The sequence below is a fragment of the Gobius niger genome (assembly GCF_951799975.1).
Source record: "Gobius niger genome assembly, chromosome: 22".
Classification (NCBI taxonomy): Eukaryota; Metazoa; Chordata; class Actinopteri; order Gobiiformes; family Gobiidae; genus Gobius; species Gobius niger.
Genome location: NC_136873.1, coordinates 11,247,039 through 11,267,588, shown reverse-complemented (window position 1 = coordinate 11,267,588; position 20,550 = coordinate 11,247,039). Strand labels below are relative to the sequence as shown.

The following is a 20,550-nucleotide window of genomic DNA, read 5'->3' as shown; positions in this document are numbered from 1 at the left end:
TTAATGACAGTTATCTGTGTCTTCAGTCCACAGAGGACTAGTTAATGACAGTTATCTGTGTCTTCAGTCCACAGAGGACTAGTTAATGACGGTTATCTGTGTCTTCAGTCCACAGAGGACTAGTTAATGACAGTTATCTGTGTCTACAGTCCACAGAGGACTAGTTAATGACAGTTATCTGTGTCTTCAGTCCACAGAGGACTAGTTAATGACAGTTATCTGTGTCTTCAGTCCACAGAGGACTAGTTAATGACAGTTATCTGTGTCTACAGTCCACAGAGGACTAGTTAATGACAGTTACTTGTGTCTTTAGTCCACAGAGGACTAGTTAATGACAGTTATCTGTGTCTACAGTCCACAGAGGACTAGTTAATGACAGTTACTTGTGTCTTTAGTCCACAGAGGACTAGTTAATGACAGTTATCTGTGTCTTCAGTCCACAGAGGACTAGTTAATGACAGTTATCTGTGTCTTCAGTCCACAGAGGACTAGTTAATGACAGTTATCTGTGTCCTCAGTCCACAGAGGACTAGTTAATGACAGTTATCTGTGTCTTCAGTCCACAGAGGACTAGTTAATGACAGTTATCTGTGTCTTCAGTCCACAGAGGACTAGTTAATGACAGTTATCTGTGTCTTCAGTCCACAGAGGACTAGTTAATGACAGTTATCTGTGTCTTCAGTCCACAGAGGACTAGTTAGTGACAGTTATCTGTGTCTTCAGTCCACAGAGGACTAGTTAATGACAGTTATCTGTGTCTTCAGTCCACAGAGGACTAGTTAGTGACAGTTATCTGTGTCTTCAGTCCACAGAGGACTAGTTAGTGACAGTTATCTGTGTCTTCAGTCCACAGAGGACTAGTTAATGACAGTTATCTGTGTCTTCAGTCCACAGAGGACTAGTTAGTGACAGTTATCTGTGTCTTCAGTCCACAGAGGACTAGTTAATGACAGTTATCTGTGTCCTCAGTCCACAGAGGACTGGGAGGCCGTGGTCAGCATCACCTCCGTCCTCCTGCCCTCTAGTCTGCGCTGTGGGAACCTCCTGCCGACGGAGCAGCTTTACACCGTCACGCTGCCGCACAGGAGCAGGTCAGTGCAGCTCCGCCCCCTTTCTCACCCCGGAGGATGTAGATGTTATACATGTTTTGGTCTCCGTTATACATGTTTTTCTTTGTGTTCCAGGTTCGTGCAGATGCCGCGTCCGTTCTGCTTCGAGCCGAGTAACAGATACGTGATCGCCATCCGGTTCCAGAGGCACGGAGTCGCTCACCGGCACCTCACAGCCTTCGTCCTCATCGACTCGGTACTAAAACATGTATAACATCTACACCTCACAGCCTTCGTCCTCATCGACTCGGTACTAAAACATGTATAACATCTACACCTCACGGCCTTCGTCCTCATCGACTCGGTACTAAAACATGTATAACATCTACAGCTCAGGCCTTCGTCCTCATCGACTCGGTACTAAAACATGTATAACATCTACACCTCACGGCCTTCGTCCTCATCGACTCGGTACTAAAACATGTATAACATCTACACCTCACAGCCTTCGTCCTCATCGACTCGGTACTAAAACATGTATAACATCTACAGCTCACGGCCTTCGTCCTCATCGACTCGGTACTAAAACATGTATAACATCTACACCTCAGGCCTTCGTCCTCATCGACTCGGTACTAAAACATGTATAACATCTACACCTCAGGCCTTCGTCCTCATCGACTCGGTACTAAAACATGTATAACATCTACACCTCAGGCCTTCGTCCTCATCGACTCGGTACTAAAACATGTATAACATCTACACCTCACGGCCTTCGTCCTCATCGACTCGGTACTAAAACATGTATAACATCTACACCTCAGGCCTTCGTCCTCATCGACTCGGTACTAAAACATGTATAACATCTACATCTCAGGCCTTCGTCCTCATCGACTCGGTACTAAAACATGTATAACATCTACACCTCAGGCCTTCGTCCTCATCGACTCGGTACTAAAACATGTATAACATCTACACCTCACGGCCTTCGTCCTCATCGACTCGGTACTAAAACATGTATAACATCTACACCTCACAGCCTTCGTCCTCATCGACTCGGTACTAAAACATGTATAACATCTACACCTCAGGCCTTCGTCCTCATCGACTCGGTACTAAAACATGTATAACATCTACACCTCACGGCCTTCGTCCTCATCGACTCGGTACTAAAACATGTACAACATCTACACCTCACGGCCTTCGTCCTCATCGACTCGGTACTAAAACATGTATAACATCTACACCTCAGGCCTTCGTCCTCATCGACTCGGTACTAAAACATGTATAACATCTACACCTCAGGCCTTCGTCCTCATCGACTCTGTCAGAAACTAAAACATGTACAACATCTACACCTCAGGCCTTCGTCCTCATCGACTCGGTACTAAAACATGTATAACATCTACACCTCACGGCCTTCGTCCTCATCGACTCGGTACTAAAACATGTACAACATCTACACCTCACAGCCTTCGTCCTCATCGACTCGGTACTAAAACATGTATAACATCTACACCTCACGGCCTTCGTCCTCATCGACTCGGTACTAAAACATGTATAACATCTACACCTCACGGCCTTCGTCCTCATCGACTCGGTACTAAAACATGTATAACATCTACACCTCACGGCCTTCGTCCTCATCGACTCGGTCAGAGACTAAAACATGTATAACATCTACACCTCAGGCCTTCGTCCTCATCGACTCGGTACTAAAACATGTATAACATCTACACCTCACGGCCTTCGTCCTCATCGACTCGGTACTAAAACATGTATAACATCTACACCTCACGGCCTTCGTCCTCATCGACTCGGTACTAAAACATGTACAACATCTACACCTCACGGCCTTCGTCCTCATCGACTCGGTACTAAAACATGTATAACATCTACACCTCACGGCCTTCGTCCTCATCGACTCGGTACTAAAACATGTATAACATCTACAGCTCAGGCCTTCGTCCTCATCGACTCGGTACTAAAACATGTACAACATCTACACCTCACGGCCTTCGTCCTCATCGACTCGGTACTAAAACATGTACAACATCTACACCTCACGGCCTTCGTCCTCATCGACTCGGTACTAAAACATGTATAACATCTACACCTCAGGGCCTTCGTCCTCATGGACTCGGTACTAAAACATGTATAACATCTACAGCTCAGGCCTTCGTCCTCATCGACTCGGTCAGAAACTAAAACATGTATAACATCTACAGCTCACGGCCTTCGTCCTCATCGACTCGGTCAGAAACTAAAACATGTATAACATCTACAGCTCACGGCCTTCGTCCTCATCGACTCGGTACTAAAACATGTATAACATCTACACCTCACGGCCTTCGTCCTCATCGACTCGGTACTAAAACATGTATAACATCTACACCTCAGGCCTTCGTCCTCATCGACTCGGTCAGAAACTAAAACATGTATAACATCTACAGCTCAGGGCCTTCGTCCTCATCGACTCGGTCAGAAACTAAAGCATGTATAACACAGAGCATGTCTCCCTCTGGTGGTAGGAAACCGTTGGTGCAGTTACTATTACTGTGTTTGAAAGAAACAATTCACATAGAAATCAGTGTCAAACGTTTGATTTGAAACGAAAAAACAAAACAAGACACAAACCTCCTAAGCTTCTGGACTGAGTAATGCCTCATTTGAAAGCTAAGGTAAGATAAGATCAGCCTGGGTTGAAGTTTACCCTAAAGAGCGGTTCAGACGCCGCTTATGAGAGACCAGGGTTTAACCTCTTAACCCCCACCTCAACGGATCCCATTTTCTCCAGTTTGGCTTTACCCGAATCAAAAAGCTTCTAAGGAAAAAAGCACCAAAACAGCCACAAAAAATAAGAAGAAAACAAGGATGGAAACCAAATTCAACAAAAAAGTGACAAAAAAGTGACAAAAAAGTGACAAAAATTCAATAAAAATTCAATAAAAATTTGACAAAGATTCAACAAAAATTCGACAAAAAAGTGACAAAAAATCAACAAAAATTCAATAAAAAAGTGACAAAAATTCGACAAAAATTCAATAAAATTTGACAAAGATTCAACAAAAATTCGACAAAAAAGTGACAAAAAATCAACAAAAATTCAATAAAAAAGTGACAAAAATTAGACAAAAATTCAATAAAATTTGACAAAGATTCAACAAAAATTCGACAAAAAAGTGACAAAAAATCAACAAAAATTCAATAAAAAAGTGACAAAAATTCAACAAAAAGTGACAAAAAATCAACAAAAAAATGACAAAAATTCAACAAAAAGTGACAAAAAATCAACAAAAATTCAATAAAAAAGTGACACAAATTCAACAAAAATTCAATAAAAATTTGACAAAAAAGTGACAAAAATTCTACAAAAAGTGACAAAAATTCTACAAAAATTCAACAAAAAAGTGACAAAAATCCAACAAAAAAGTGACAAAAATTCAACAAAAATTCTACAAATTTTTTTCAAAAATTCAACAAAAAGTGACAAAAATTCAACAAAAATTCAACAAAAATTCAACAAAAATTCTACAAAAATGTGACAAAAATTCAACAAAAAAGTGACAAAAATTCAACAAAAATGTGACAAAAATGAAAAAAAAACTAACAAAATCCGGCGTGGTGGTTCCTCGAGCCTGAACCTCCGTCCTCCGTCTCGTCCTCAGCTGGTGCTGATCCCGAGGTTCGGCGAGCTGCCCGGTTTCCACGGCGACTCGGCGGAGGCGGAGCAGCGGCGAGAGCACATGCAGCGCTACATGTGCCTGGACGCCTTCCTGACCACGCCCACTCCGGCGCTCGCCGAGATGTGCCACCAGCTGATCTGCAGCGTGTCGGCCATCATGCACCAGGGGGCGCTGCGTGAGTTACTGCCCCCTGTGTAACTGCCCTCTCCGCCCTGTAACCGCCCCCCCCCCTCAGTAACTGCCCCCCCCTCTCTCCTCAGCGTGCCAGTGTGACCCCCAGGGCTCTCTCAGTGGGCAGTGTGAGGCGGTGGGCGGGCAGTGCCAGTGCAAACCCAACGTGATGGGACGTCGCTGTGACGAGTGTGCCCCGGGAACCTACGGCTTCGGCGTCAGCGGCTGCACACGTGAGTTACCACGACGGCAGAGGCAGCGTTTGTTAGAGTCCCAAAGGTGAAAAGTCCTAAAAGCGAAAAGCCCCAAAGATGAAAAGTCCCAAAGGCGAAAAGTCCCAAAAGCGAAAAGTCCCAAAGATGAAAGTCCTAAAGACGAAAAGTCCCAAAAGCGAAAAGTCCCAAAGGCGAAAAGTCCCAAAGGTGAAAGTCCCAAAGACGAAAAGTCCCAAAAGTGAAAAGTCCCAAAAGCGAAAAGTCCCAAAGGTGAAAAGTCCCAAAAGTGAAAAGTCCCAAAGACGAAAAGTCCCAAAGGCGAAAAGTCCCAAAGGTGAAAAGTCCCAAAGGCGAAAAGTCCCAAAAGCGAAAAGTCCCAAAGGCGAAAAGTCCCAAAAGCGAAAAGTCCCAAAAGCGAAAAGTCCCAAAAGCAAAAAGTCCCAAAGACTAAATGTCCCAAAGGTGAAAATTCCGAAATACGAAAAGTCCCAAAGGCGAAAAGTCCCAAAGACGAAAAGTCCCAAAGCGAAAAGTCCCAAAGACCAAAAGTCCCAAAGGCGAAAAGTCCCAAAAGCGAAAAGTCCCAAAAGCGAAAATTCCCAAAAGCGAAAAGTCCCAAAAGCGAAAAGTCCCAAAGGTGAAAAGTCCGAAATACGAAAAGTCCCAAAGACCAAAAGTCCCAAAGACGAAAAGTCCCAAAGGCGAAAAGTCCCAAAAGCGAAAAGTCCCAAAGACGAAAAGTCCCAAAGACGAAAAGTCCCAAAGGCGAAAAGTCCCAAAGGCGAAAAGGCCCAAAAGCGAAAAGTCCCAAAGGCGAAAAGTCCCAAAAGCGAAAAGTCCCAAAAGCAAAAAGTCCCAAAGACTAAATGTCCCAAAGGTGAAAATTCCGAAATACGAAAAGTCCCAAAGGCGAAAAGTCCCAAAAGCGAAAAGTCCCAAAGGCGAAAAGTCCCAAAGGCGAAAAGTCCCAAAGGCGAAAAGTCCCAAAGGCGAAAAGTCCCAAAGATGAAAGTCGCAAAGAGAAAAGTCCTTGAGGCGAAAAGTCCCAAAGATGAAAGTCGCAAAGAGAAAAGTCCTTGAGGCGAACAGTCCTGAAGGTGAAAGTCCTGAAGGCGAGATGCTGCGGTTGAGAAGTCAAAGTGAAACTGCAATGTTTCTGACATTTTATGTTTTTAAATATTTAAAACATGTTTAATGATTAAAATGGCTGATATTCAGCAGCGACACAATCTAAATAATCTACATTTCCAGGTTTAAATGTGTGCTTTTATTGTGACATATTAGTTCCAAAGTTTTGCTCTGACGGCAAATCTCTTTGGGTTCAGACGAGAGCGAAAACAATAATGGACTCTTCAAAACTCTTCCAAGCATGTCAGTGTTTATGTCAGTGTTTGTGAATGGATGAGCGCGGGAAAGACTGGACCATCTCCAGCTCAAAGCCCCAAAACGTCAGAGGATAAACATCGTGAAGAGAGTTTGGGCTGTTTTTACTCTGACAAGTTAAGCATTGACCAGTGTGGGCAAAGCTTTGTCCTGCAGCGTCTCCCCCTCATCGATAAACTCCCTGCTTCTGGAAGGGCGTCTGACTCTTTGCTCTGACTCTTTGTCCCGTGTTCGCAGCGTGCGAGTGCCACCCCGAGGGCTCGCTGTCGCACCAGTGTGACCCCACGAGCGGGCAGTGCCAGTGCGGGCCGGGCGCGAGCGGGCGCCAGTGCTCCGAGTGCCACGCCGGACACTGGGGCTTCCCCTCCTGCGCGCCGTGCCAGTGCAACGGGCACGCCGACTCCTGCCACTCCCACAGCGGGGAGTGCCGGGGCTGCGGCGGGCACACGGCCGGACACTTCTGCGAGCGGTCAGTGCCGGCCTGTCTCTGATTCAAAATGGACACTATTTCCATCGTGTGATTCTCATTCATGACGTTAAACTCCTGAGATTATGGAGGAAATGACTCCAGATGTGTTTTATGTTTTCACCTGTTGCAGCTGTGAGGACGGTTACTATGGAAACCCCGTGCTGGGTTCGGGGGAGCACTGCCGGCCCTGTCCCTGCCCAGGGTTCCCGGGCTCCGGCCATTTCAACGGAGTCTCCTGCTCCACGGACCAGCACTCGGACCAGATCGTCTGCAGCTGCAAACCGGGCTACAGCGGTCAGTGCGTCCTAAACCCGAGCCCCCACACACCCAAAACCTCCACACCCTAACCCCCACACACCCATACACTTAAAGAGGGGGTGTTCTGCTTTTGTCAGTCCCACAGCACCAGTCTATATCACACTACAATGATGACAAACCTTCTGTTGGTCTGTAAATGCAGTAAATTAGAATAACTGCCTTGTATAAAATGTCTCTCTCAAAATGGCTGTAGTGAATGTCTTGAAATAGGCCTCTGTCTCTTTAACCTCTTAACTCCCGCCTGAACCGAGAGGGTCTTTTTCCTCACGTCATAAGATTTTTTTTCCATCATTTTTTTGTTGGGCATTCAACTCATTTTTGTAACTTTTTCGTCATTTTTTTGGTCATTTTTGGTATTTTTTTTTTCACATTTTTTTTTTAAATTTATTTTTATTTTTTAATTTTTTTGTCATTTTTTTGTCATTTTTTTTGTCATTTTTTGTCATTTTTTTGTCATTTTTTTTGTCATTTTTTGTCATTTTTTCGTCACATTTTTGTCATTTTTTGGTCTTTTTTTTCATATTTTTGAAAAAAAAAAGTCTGTCAATTTTTTTTCAATTTTTTCGTTATTTTTTAATTACATTTTTGTCATTTTTAGTCATTTTTTTCACATTTTTTTTATTTTTTCGTCATTTTTTTGTCACATTTTTATCACATTTTTGTCATTTTTTCATCAATTTTTCTTCACTTTTTTGTCACATTTCCATCATTGTTTTCGTCTCACTTTTGTTTTGTTTGGATTGGGGTAAAGCCAAACTAGAGAAACTGTGCTCGGTTCAGGCGGGAGTTAAGGGGTTTAAATGTCTCTCTCAAAATGGCTGTAGTGAATGTCTTGAAATAGGCCTCTGTCTCTTTAAGAACCTCTGAGCCTTTAGACACGCCCCCTCCACACGCTGTCTGTGGCATCAGTGGGGAGGGGGTTCTGCTGAGGAGCAGTGGTTGGTTACTCGGCTGGTGACCAAAGCTCGGAGGCGTCTCCAGGAGGTGGGGGCGTTCCTAGGAGGACTCAGGCAAACCTATCCCTAAAATGGCCGCCATCAGAGTTTTTACAGATTACTCAAAATGGCTGCCGTCAAGAGTTTTTACAGATTACTCAAAATGGCCGCCATCAGAGTTTTTACAGATTACTCAAAATGGCCGCCATGAGAGCCAAGGCAACACTTCAGCCATGTTTTTAATAAATGACAGACCAAACCCCTTGTGTGTCTCCGCCAGGCGCCCGCTGTGACCGCTGCGCCCCGGGGCACTTCGGCGACCCCGCGGCGCCGGGCGGGCAGTGCCAGCCGTGCCGCTGCAACGGGAACATCGACCCGCAGGACCCCGGGGCCTGCGACGTGGAGAGCGGCCGCTGCCTCAAGTGCCTGTACTACACCACGGGCGACGCCTGCGACCGGTGCCAGAGGGGTTACTACGGCGACGCGCCCAAACACGACTGCAGGCGTACGTGACCGCGGCGAGCGCTCGCCAGCCTGAGACGTCCTGAATATTGTCTCCACTCTCCTCTCTCTTTAGGCTGCACGTGCGTGACCGCGGGCGCCCTCCCCTCCTCGTGCGCGGGTGGCCTGTGTGAGTGCCACCCGGTGAGCGGCGAGTGCCAGTGCAGGGAGAACGTGACGGGCCACAGCTGTGACCAGTGTGAGCAGAACCACTGGGACTACGGGCGCGAGGGCGGCTGCCAGGCCTGCTCCTGCCACCCGGAGCACGCCCGGGCGCCGCACTGCAACATGGTGAGGGCTCAGGGAAACATACGTGATGGTGACGTGCTTCATGTATGTTTAACCTCTTAACTCCCGCCTGAACCGAGAGCATTTTCTCCAGTTCAGCTTTACCCAAATCCTGTAGGCCAGTGTAACGCCTCATTTGAAAGCTAAGATCTACAAAACTAAATGGATCTTTTTCCTCACATTAAGAGATTTTTTCATCACTTTTTTTGTTGGGCAGTCGTCTCATTTTTGTCAAATTCTCGTGACTTTTTTGTCACTTTTTCGTCAAATTTTTTTCGATTTTTTTTTTGTCCATTTTTCGTCAATTTTTCGTCAATTATTTTCAAATATTGACTTTTTTTTGTCCATTTTTTCCTCAATTTTTCGTCTTTTTTTTTGTTTTTACTTTTTTGTCAAATATTGTCTTTATTTGTACATTTTTTCTCAAATTTTTCGATTTTTCGGTGCATTTTTTTGTCACTTTTTCATCAAATTATTTGCATTTTTTTGTCAAATTCTTATCACTTTTTCGTCATTTTTCTCTCACTTTTTTGTCAATTTTTTCTTAATTTTTTCTTAATTTTTCGTAAATTTTTTGTCACTTTTTTGTCAAATATTGTCTTTTTTTTGTCCATTTTTTTGTCACTTTTTCATCAAATTATTCGCATTTTTTGTCAAATTCTTTTCACTTTTTTGTCCATTTTTTCTCAATTTTTTTTTATTTTATTTAAGTTTCAAGTTTAATGGTTTTGTATAGCCCAATATCACAACAGAAGTCGCCTCACAGGGCTGCACCAAACGTCAATTCAGATATTGTCTTTTTTTTTTTTGTACATTTTTCGTACATTTTTTCTCACTTTTGTGTGTGTGTGTGCGTGTGTGTGTGTGTCTCTGTGTGTGTGTGTGCGTGTGTGTGTGTGCAGTTCACGGGGCAGTGCCAGTGTGTGCCCGGGTTCGGAGGCCGACGCTGCACAGAGTGTGAGGCGCTGCACTGGGGCGACCCCACAGCCCAGTGTCGGGGTGAGTCCTGCACAGACACGCTCACGATACTGAGCTTTCAAATGATTCTCGATACCAGGGCATAAATCGAAAATACCCTTTTAAAATATATACATTCTCTTTTTCCATCTGGTTTATCTACATTACAATATTTGGTTATATCTTCTTCAAAAATCCAAATCCGATGCTAACTGATGCATGTAAACGAATGGAGGCGGCTAAGCTAACGTTAGCCACAATTCTACTTTTTTTCCCCAAAACGCTGCTCCTTTAACCCGCCCCTTTAACCCGCCCCTTTAAAGGAAAAGGCCAGCGTTTTTCCACACTGAGACATGTTCTTACCTGAGCTGTGACGAGTTCTTTAGGACCTGTCTGATCTTCAGTCACGTAAACACAGCGCAGACGGCGTTAGCATTTAGCCTCTCCCTCTCTCCTCTATAGCTCCAAAACAGGTCAAGAATCACAAAAAATGTGACGAAAAAAATGAAAAAAATGTGACAAAAAATTACAAAAAAATTACAAAAAAATGACAAAAATGTGACAAAAAATGTGACAAAAATGTGACAAAAATGTGACAAAAATGTGACAAAAAAATGACAAAAATGTGACAAAAATGTGACAAAAAATTACAAAAAAATTAGTCAAAAATGTGACAAAAAATGTGACAAAAAATTACAAAAATGTGACAAAAATGTGACAAAAAATTACTAAAAAATTACAAAAAAATGTGACAAAAAATCACAAAAAATTACAAAAAAATTACAAAAATGTGACAAAAAAATGACAAAAATGTGACAAAAAATTACAAAAAAATTAGTCAAAAATGTGACAAAAAATGTGACAAAAAATTACAAAAATGTGACAAAAAAATGACAAAAAAATGACAAAAAATGACAAAAAATGTGACAAAAATGTGACAAAAAAATGACAAAAATGTGACAAAAAAATGACAAAAAAATGACAAAAAATGACAAAAAATGTGACAAAAATGTGACAAAAAAATGACAAAAATGTGACAAAAAAATGACAAAAAAATGACAAAAAATGACAAAAAATGTGACAAAAATGTGACAAAAAATGACTAAAAAATGACAAAAATGTGACAAAAAATGTGACAAAAAATGTGACAAAAAATTACAAAAAAATTACAAAAAAATTACAAAAAAATTACAAAAAAATTACAAAAATGTGACAAAAAATGACAAAAAATGACAAAAATTTGACAAAAAAATGAGTTGAACACCTCATTTTTGAGGTTTGAAATCCGCGCAGTAATCTTCACTTTACTGCGCGGATGCCAAACTACTCCTGGTATTATTACGCCTTACAATATAGTCCCCCCTTTTATCCGCTTAGAAAATCCACATGGTTTAATTGTGTGTAATTATACTTTGTAGTGGAACACTTCACGTAACCATATTTAAATAGGGAAAACGTGGAAGAGCTTGGTAGCTTCTATCTTGACCTGTTTTGGAGCTATAGAGGAGAGAGGGAGAGGCTAAATGCTAACGCCGTCTGCGCTGTGTTTACTTGACTGAAGATCAGACAGGTCCTAAAGAACTCGTCACAGCTCAGGTAAGAACATATCTCAGTGTGGAAAAACGCCGGCCTGTTCCTTTAACCCGCCCCTTTAAGAGTCAGATCCTTTAGTTTTTGTTTTGATTAAAGTGATCCTCTTTAAGCTCTGATCCTCCTCCTCTAACCCCGCCTCTCCGCAGAGTGCCAGTGCCACCCGCTGGGCTCCGCCTCCCCGCAGTGTGACCGTGGCTCCGGGGCGTGTGAGTGCCTGGAGGGGGCGGCGGGCGCTCGCTGTGACCAGTGTGCCCGCGGGTACTCCGGGGCGTTCCCCGCCTGCGCCCCCTGCCACGCCTGCTTCGCCCTGTGGGACGACGCCGCGTGCCAGCTCAGACGGGACCTGGAGCACCTGCTGCTGACGGCGGCGGGCATCCTGGAGGGCGGGGCCGGCGGGGCGGGCGCCAACGACAGCCGCGTCAGCGAGTTACAGAAGCGCCTCAGGCAGATCCAGGCGCTCCTCACGCCCGAGAGGACGGAGAGAGTTTACCAGCTGATCGCCCTGAGCCTGGACGACCTCAGGTGAGGATAAAGCTGCACTTTACTGAGCCTGGACGACCTCAGGTGAGGTTAAAGCCGCACTTTACTGAGCCTGGACGATCTCAGGTGAGGTTAAAGCCGCACTTTACTGAGCCTGGACGACCTCAGGTGAGGATAAAGCTGCACTTTACTGAGCCTGGACGATCTCAGGTGAGGTTAAAGCCGCACTTTACTGAGCCTGGACGATCTCAGGTGAGGTTAAAGCCGCACTTTACTGAGCCTGGACGATCTCAGGTGAGGTTAAAGCCGCACTTTACTGAGCCTGGACGATCTCAGGTGAGGTTAAAGCCACACTTTACTGAGCCTGGACGACCTCAGGTGAGGTTAAAGCCGCACTTTACTGAGCCTGGACGACCTCAGGTGAGGTTAAAGCCGCACTTTACTGAGCCTGGACGACCTCAGGTGAGGTTAAAGCCGCACTTTACTGAGCCTGGACGATCTCAGGTGAGGTTAAAGCCGCACTTTACTGAGCCTGGACGATCTCAGGTGAGGTTAAAGCCGCACTTTACTGAGCCTGGACGATCTCAGGTGAGGTTAAAGCCGCACTTTACTGAGCCTGGACGATCTCAGGTGAGGTTAAAGCCACACTTTACTGAGCCTGGACGACCTCAGGTGAGGTTAAAGCCGCACTTTACTGAGCCTGGACGACCTCAGGTGAGGTTAAAGCCGCACTTTACTGAGCCTGGACGACCTCAGGTGAGGTTAAAGCCACACTTTACTGAGCCTGGACGACCTCAGGTGAGGTTAAAGCCACACTTTACTGAGCCTGGACGACCTCAGGTGAGGTTAAAACTAGGGCTGTGCAATTAATCGAAATTCGATTACGATTTCGATTACAACAGTAAACGATTACAAAATTAGCATCATCGCAAAAAATCGATCATAATTTTGATTTTTTTTTTTTTTTAATTTTTTTTTTTTTCAAAAAATTTGTTTTAAATTTTTTTTTTCCAATTTTTAATTTTTGATGGATTTTTGTCATTTTTTTGTTGGAATTTTGTCTTTTTTTGCTGGATTTTTGTCATTTTTTTTGCTGGATTTTTGTCTTTTTTTTGATGGATTTTTGTCTTTTTTTTGATGGATTTTTGTCATTTTTTTGCTGGATTTTTGTCATTTTTTTGCTGGATTTTTGTCACTTTTTTGATGGATTTTTGTCTTTTTTTTGATGGATTTTTGTCTTTTTTTTGCTGGATTTTTGTCATTTTTTTGCTGGATTTTGTCATTTTTTTGCTGGATTTTGTCATTTTTTTGCTGGATTTTTGTCACTTTTTTGATGGATTTTGTCATTTTTTTGATGGATTTTAGCCTTTTTTTAATGGATTTTTTTAAAGGCAACAAATAATCGTTTGAATAATCGTGATTTCAATTATGACAAAAATAATCGTGATTATTATTTTTTCAATAATCGAGCAGCCCTAGTTAAAGCTGCACTTTACTGAGCCTCGACCTCAGGTGAGGTTAAAGCTGCACTGTGGAGCTTTAATCAGTCACTTTAATCAGTCACTTTAAAGCCACACTTGTATTTGTGAATGACTCAGTGTGGGGGGAAACACCAGGGGGCGCCGCTGCAGTGACCTGTCTCTGCCTCAGGGCGGAGGTGGCGGTGGCGGACGGTCGGCTGGTGGCCGTGGGGGCGGAGCTGAACGGGACCTCGCGGCAGGAGGCGTCGCTGAGGCGGAGTCTGGAGCAGATGGAGGAGGAGCTTAGACGCGTCAACAACACGCTGGCTCAGAAACACGAGCTGCTGCACGAGCTGCTCACCTCAGGCTTCACAGGTAACCCGCCCCTTTAATCCGCCCCTTTAACCCGCCCCTTTAACCCGCCCCTTTAACCCGCCCCTTTAACCCGGCCCTTTAACCCGGCCCTTTAACCCGCCCCTTTAACCCGCCCCTTTAACCTGCTCCTTTAACACGCCCCTTTAACCTGCTCCTTTAACCCGCCCCTTTAACCCGCTCCTTTAACCCGGCCCTTTAACCCGCCCCTTTAACCCGCCCCTTTAACCCTCGTCTTTAACCCGCCCCTTTAACCCGCCCCTTTAACCCGGCCCTTTAACCCTCTCCTTTAACCCGCTCCTTTAACCCGCCCCTTTAACCCGCCCCTTTAACCCGGCCCTTTAACCCTCTCCTTTAACCCGCTCCTTTAACCCGCCCCTTTAACCCGCCCCTTTAACCCGGCCCTTTAACCCTCTCCTTTAACCCGCTCCTTTAACCCGCCCCTTTAACCCGCCCCTTTAACCCGCCCCTTTAACCCGCCCCTTTAACCCGCCCCTTTAACCCTGCTCCTTTAACCCGCCCCTTTAACCCGCCCCTTTAACCCGGCCCTTTAACCCGCTCCTTTAACCCGCCCCTTTAACCCGCTCCTTTAACCCGGCCCTTTAACCCGCCCCTTTAACCCGCCCCTTTAACCCTCGTCTTTAACCCGCCCCTTTAACCCGCCCCTTTAACCCGGCCCTTTAACCCTCTCCTTTAACCCGCTCCTTTAACCCTCTCCTTTAACCCGCCCCTTTAACCCGGCCCTTTAACCCTCTCCTTTAACCCGCTCCTTTAACCCGCCCCTTTAACCCGCCCCTTTAACCCGCCCCTTTAACCCGCCCCTTTAACCCGCCCCTTTAACCCTGCTCCTTTAACCCGCCCCTTTAACCCGCCCCTTTAACCCGCCCCTTTAACCCGGCCCTTTAACCCGCCCCTTTAACCCGCCCCTTTAACCCGCCCCTTTAACCCGCCCCTTTAACCCGCCCCTTTAACCCGCCCCTTTAACCCGGCCCTTTAACCCGCCCCTTTAACCCGCCCCTTTAACCCGCCCCTTTAACCCGCCCCTTTAACCCGCCCCTTTAACCCGCCCCTTTAACCCGCCCCTTTAACCCGCCCCTTTAACCCTCTCCTTTAACCCTCTCCTTTAACCCGCCCCTTTAACCCGCCCCTTTAACCCGCCCCTTTAACCTGCTCCTTTAACCCGCCCCTTTAACCCGCCCCTTTAACCCGCCCCTTTAACCCTCTCCTTTAACCCTCTCCTTTAACCCGCCCCTTTAACCCGCCCCTTTAACCCGCCCCTTTAACCTGCTCCTTTAACCCACCCCTTTAACCCTGCTCCTTTAACCCGCCCCTTTAACCCGCCCCTTTAATCAAATCAAATCAAATCAAATCAATTTTATTTGTATAGCGCTTTTCATACATGTCATGTAACACAAAGTGCTTTACAGATTTAAAAACATTCTCTCACACCCACCTCCTTCCAGAAAATAAAATTAAAATTAAAATTAAAACTAAAAAAAAAAAACAGACACATTGTAGCATTCACACTCCCCCCACCCACCTCCCCAGAGACACACCGCACAAGCACACAATACACACTCAAGGTAAAACAGTGGAGATTATGGACAAAAGGCTAAGATAAGGCTGGGTGCAGATAAACCAGGTAAGGGAACACCATCCAAGGAGCCGTCTGCATCGGGAGCGGCTCCTCGGCTGCAGCCACAGGGACCAACACAGGGTGCCCGGACAACACCACACCTCCATCCAGACACCCACAAGACAGCCCCCCAGCAGCCACAGGGACAACACCACACCTCCATCCAGACACCCACAAGACAGCCCCCCAGCAGCCACAGGGACAACACCACACCTCCATCCAGACACCCACAAGACAGCCCCCCAGCAGCCACAGGGACAACACCACACCTCCATCCAGACACCCACAAGACAGCCCCCCAGCAGCCACAGGGACAACACCACACCTCCATCCAGACACCCACAAGACAGCCCCCCAGCAGCCACAGGGACAACACCACACCTCCATCCAGACACCCACAAGACAGCCCCCCAGCAGCCACAGGGACAACACCACACCTCCATCCAGACACCCACAAGACAGCCCCCCAGCAGCCACAGGGACAACACCACACCTCCATCCAGACACCCACAAGACAGCCCCCCAGCAGCCACAGGGACAACACCACACCTCCATCCAGACACCCACAAGACAGCCCCCCAGCAGCCACAGGGACAACACCACACCTCCATCCAGACACCCACAAGACAGCACCCCAGCAGCCACAGCCAATCACCGCTCCCGAGGCAGAGGGCTCCTCCAGAGGAAACTGGAAGAGCATAAAAATTGTTAAAATAAATAAAAGTACGTAAGTAAAATTGAATAATAGGATAATAAAAAATAAAAAATATAAAAAATAAGACCGAGAGGTAAAATACATAAATACAGAATAAATATTAATAACTATTAAATGTCAATTTAATTAATTATAAGGTGCTGATAAATAATAATAAATAGGCCTAGCAAAAATAAACATCAGTTAAAAGCTAAGCTAAAAAGGTGGGTCTTGAGCTGCTCTTAAAAACATGAACGTTCTCTACGGCCCTGAGCTCCTCCGGCAGGTGGTTCCAGAGGCGAGGGCCGTAATATTGGAAAGACGCCTCACCATGAGTCTTTTTGTTGACTTTAGGAATAACTAGGAGGCTCCTGAGGAGGAGCGAAGGGGCCGTGAAGGTTCGTAAGGTAAAAGCAGTTCTGAAAGATAAGAAGGACCAAGACCATTAAGACATTTAAAAACCATTAAAAGAACTTTAAAATCGATCCTGAAACACACGGGGCCAATGCAGCGATTCTAAAACCGGTGTAATGTGGTCCCGCCTCCTGGTCTTTGTCAGGACACGAGCTGCTGAATTTTGTAAGAGTTGTAAACCTGAGATACTCTTTTTGGGAAGACCAGAAATCAGGGCATTACAGTAGTGGATATGACTGGTGATAAAAGCATGCATGAGCGTCTCCGTGTTGGCCCGAGAGAGAATGGGGCGGACTCTGGCTATGTTCTTTAGATGGTAAAAACCTATCTTTTTTTAACCCGCCCCTTTAACCCGCCCCTTTAACCCGCCCCTTTAATCAGTTACCTCACGAGCTGCTCACCTCAGGCTTCACAGGTGACTCAGGAGCCGCTCACCTGAAACTCACCTGTAACTCACCTGTATCCGGGGAGCGGTCTGGCCTCTCACTTTACCTTACCCTCACCCCCGGGCGAAACCGAACTTTACCCAAATCTAAAAGCTTAACCTCTTAACTCCCGCCTGAACCGAGAGGATCTTTTTCCTCACGTCGTCACATTTTTTTCCCATCATTTTTATTATTTAGTAACTCATTTTTTGTAATTTTTGGTAATTTTTTGTCATTTTTTTTGTCATTTTTTTGTAACTTTTTGGTTGTTTTTTTGTTGTTTTTTCGTCATTTTTTTTGTCTTTTTTGTCATTTTTTGTCACTTTTTTGGTCATTTTTTGTCGTTTTTTTGTCATTTTTTTGTAATTTTTTTGTAATTTTTTGTCTTTTTTTTGTCTTTTTTTGTCATTGTCACCTGTATCTCCCCTGTCCCTCACGAGTCGCTCCCCTGTCCCTCACGAGCCGCTCCCCTGTCCCTCACGAGCCGCTCCCCTGTCCCTCACGAGTCGCTCCCCTGTCCCTCACGAGCCGCTCCCCTGTCCCTCACGAGCCGCTCCCCTGTCCCTCACGAGTCGCTCCCCTGTCCCTCACGAGTCGCTCCCCTGTCCCTCACGAGTCGCTCCCCTGTCCCTCACGAGCCGCTCCCCTGTCCCTCACGAGTCGCTCCCCTGTCCCTCACGAGCCGCTCCCCTGTCCCTCACGAGCCGCTCCCCTGTCCCTCACGAGCCGCTCCCCTGTCCCTCACCTGTATCTCCCCTGTCCCTCACGAGTCGCTCCCCTGTCCCTCACGAGTCGCTCCCCTGTCCCTCACGAGCCGCTCCCCTGTCCCTCACGAGTCGCTCCCCTGTCCCTCACGAGCCGCTCCCCTGTCCTTCACGAGTCGCTCCCCTGTCCCTCACGAGTCGCTCCCCTGTCCCTCACGAGCCGCTCCCCTGTCCCTCACCTGTATCTCCCCTGTCCCTCACGAGTCGCTCCCCTGTCCCTCACGAGCCGCTCCCCTGTCCCTCACGAGCCGCTCCCCTGTCCCTCACGAGCTGCTCCCCTGTCCCTCACGAGCCGCTCCCCTGTCCCTCACGAGCCGCTCCCCTGTCCCTCACGAGCCGCTCCCCTGTCCCTCACGAGCTGCTCCCCTGTCCCTCACGAGCCGCTCCCCTGTCCCTCACGAGCTGCTCCCCTGTCCCTCACGAGCTGCTCCCCTGTCCCTCACGAGCCGCTCCCCTGTCCCTCACGAGCTGCTCCCCTGTCCCTCACGAGCCGCTCCCCTGTCCCTCACGAGCCGCTCCCCTGTCCCTCACGAGCCGCTCCCCTGTCCCTCACCTGTATCTCCCCTGTCCCTCACGAGTCGCTCCCCTGTCCCTCACGAGTCGCTCCCCTGTCCCTCACGAGCCGCTCCCCTGTCCCTCACGAGTCGCTCCCCTGTCCCTCACGAGCCGCTCCCCTGTCCTTCACGAGTCGCTCCCCTGTCCCTCACGAGTCGCTCCCCTTGTGTCCTGTGCTCCAGACCAGTTCGAGAAGGTGAGGCGCCGGTACGAGGAGTCGTCCCGGGCGGGGCAGCGCTGTAACGCCTCGGTGTCGGGGCCGCTCAGTCCCGTGGAACAGTCCAGGAACACCCGGAACGTGACGGAGCTTCTTCTGCAGCAGCACAAGGACCAGCTGCTCCGGAACATCAGCGCCCACAGCAGGTCCCTGAGCGAACTGCAGGACAAGGCTGTGCAGCTGGACGAGCGAGAGCGCCGCCTCAGCCTCAAGGCAAGTCCACACGCCGGTTCAGTGGGGAGAGATTATAGAACCCAGGGTGCTGAGGGCGCTGCAGCACCCCCTGGTGGATAGTTTGTGAAAAAGCTTCTGGAAAATAGCAACAAAACTGAGACGAAAACAAGGAGGAAAATGTGACAAAAAGTGAGAAAATTTTTATGAAAAATTGAGAAAAAATGGACGAAAAAATGCGAATAATTTGACGAAAAAGTGACAAAAGATTTACAACAAAGTTGAGACGAAAACAAGGATGAAAATGTGAAAAAAGTAAGAAAACATTGACGAAAAACGTCAAATTCGTCAAATTTTTCTTACTTTTTTGTCAATTTTTTATTGACAAAAAAGTAAGAAAAATTTGACGAAAAAATTTGATAAAAATACAAAAAAATGACAAAAAATGACAAAAAATTGATAAAAATTTGACAAAAAAGTGAGAAAAATTTTACGAAAAAATGAGAAAAAATGGACGAAAAAGTGACAAAAAAGTCCTGAATATTTGACAAAAATAAGACGACTGCCCGACAAAAAAAGTGAGAAAAAATGGAAGAAAAATGACAAAAAAATGACAAAAAAGTGAGAAAAATTTGATGAAAAATTGAGAAAAAATGGACGAAAAAGTGACAAAAAAAATTACAAAAAATTACAAATATGGACAAAAAATTGACAAAAAAGTAAAAAAAATTGACAAAAAATTGAAAAAAAAAATACAAAAAAATGACAAAATTTGACAAAAATTTGACAAAAAAGTGAGAAAAATTTGACATAAAAAAATGCGAATAATTTGACGAAAAAGTGACAAAAAAGTCCCGAAAATTTGACAAAAATGAGTCGACTGCCCGACAAAAAAAGTGAAAAAATCTGACGTGAGGAAAAAGATCCATTTAGTTTTGTAGGTCTTTCAAATGAGGCGTCACTCTGGCCTACAGGATTTGGGTAAAGCTGAACTGTAGTAAATGCTCTCGGTTCAGGCGGGAGTTAAGAGGTTAAAGTTGTCCCTCAGCGCCCCCTAGCTGAAACATCTCCCCTCTGCGTTTGGACTGGTCCTGCAGGTGTGCGGGGGCGGGGCCGACGGGGGCTGCTCTGTGTGCGGGGGGGCCGGCTGCAGAGATCCTGAAGGGGGCGCTGTGTGCGGAGGACACGGCTGTAACGGCACCGTGAGCGCATCCGACACGGCGGCGAACAACGCCAGGAACGTCACGGACAGGGTCGCCGCGGCCAACGACGAGCTGAAGGCCATCGCCAAGAAGGTCAGAGGTCAAGAGTCCGAGCTTTAGGGGCGTGTTTCTGAGGAGGGCGGGGGGCGTGGCCATACTGGTGTCGAAAAAATAAAAGTATCGGAAAAATAAAAATATCAAAAAAATAAAAGTATCGAAAAAATAAAAGTATTGAAAAAATAAAAGTATCGAAAAAATAAAAGTATCAGAAAAAATAAAAGTATCGGAAAAAATAAAAGTATCGGAAAAAATAAAAGTATCGGAAAAAATAAAAATATCGAAAAAATAAAAGTATCGGAAAAAATAAAAGTATTGAAAAAATAAAAATATCGAAAAAATAAAAGTATCGGAAAAAATAAAAGTATCGAAAAAATAAAAGTATCGAAAAAATAAAAGTATCGGAAAAAATAAAAGTATCGAAAAAATAAAAGTATCGGAAAAAATAAAAGTATTGAAAAAATAAAAATATCGAAAAAATAAAAATATCGAAAAAATAAAAGTATCGGAAAAAATAAAAGTATCGAAAAAATAAAAG

General features: G+C 45.8%; 1 protein-coding gene across 1 annotated transcript in view; it reads left to right on the top strand.

The window, feature by feature from the left end:
• lamb2l (laminin, beta 2-like) overlaps nt 1-20,550 on the top strand; it is a gene marked incomplete at its 5' end in the record, with an annotated part of 80,855 nt that overhangs the window by 51,627 nt on the left and 8,678 nt on the right. Inside the window, 13 exon segments of the mRNA XM_079580770.1 lie at nt 970-1,091; nt 1,185-1,305; nt 4,718-4,910; nt 4,996-5,139; nt 6,742-6,973; nt 7,104-7,267; nt 8,507-8,731; nt 8,804-9,018; nt 9,918-10,014; nt 11,712-12,087; nt 13,696-13,880; nt 18,548-18,795; nt 19,851-20,048. Of these exon segments, the coding sequence (XP_079436896.1) occupies nt 970-1,091; nt 1,185-1,305; nt 4,718-4,910; nt 4,996-5,139; nt 6,742-6,973; nt 7,104-7,267; nt 8,507-8,731; nt 8,804-9,018; nt 9,918-10,014; nt 11,712-12,087; nt 13,696-13,880; nt 18,548-18,795; nt 19,851-20,048 (2,520 nt within the window).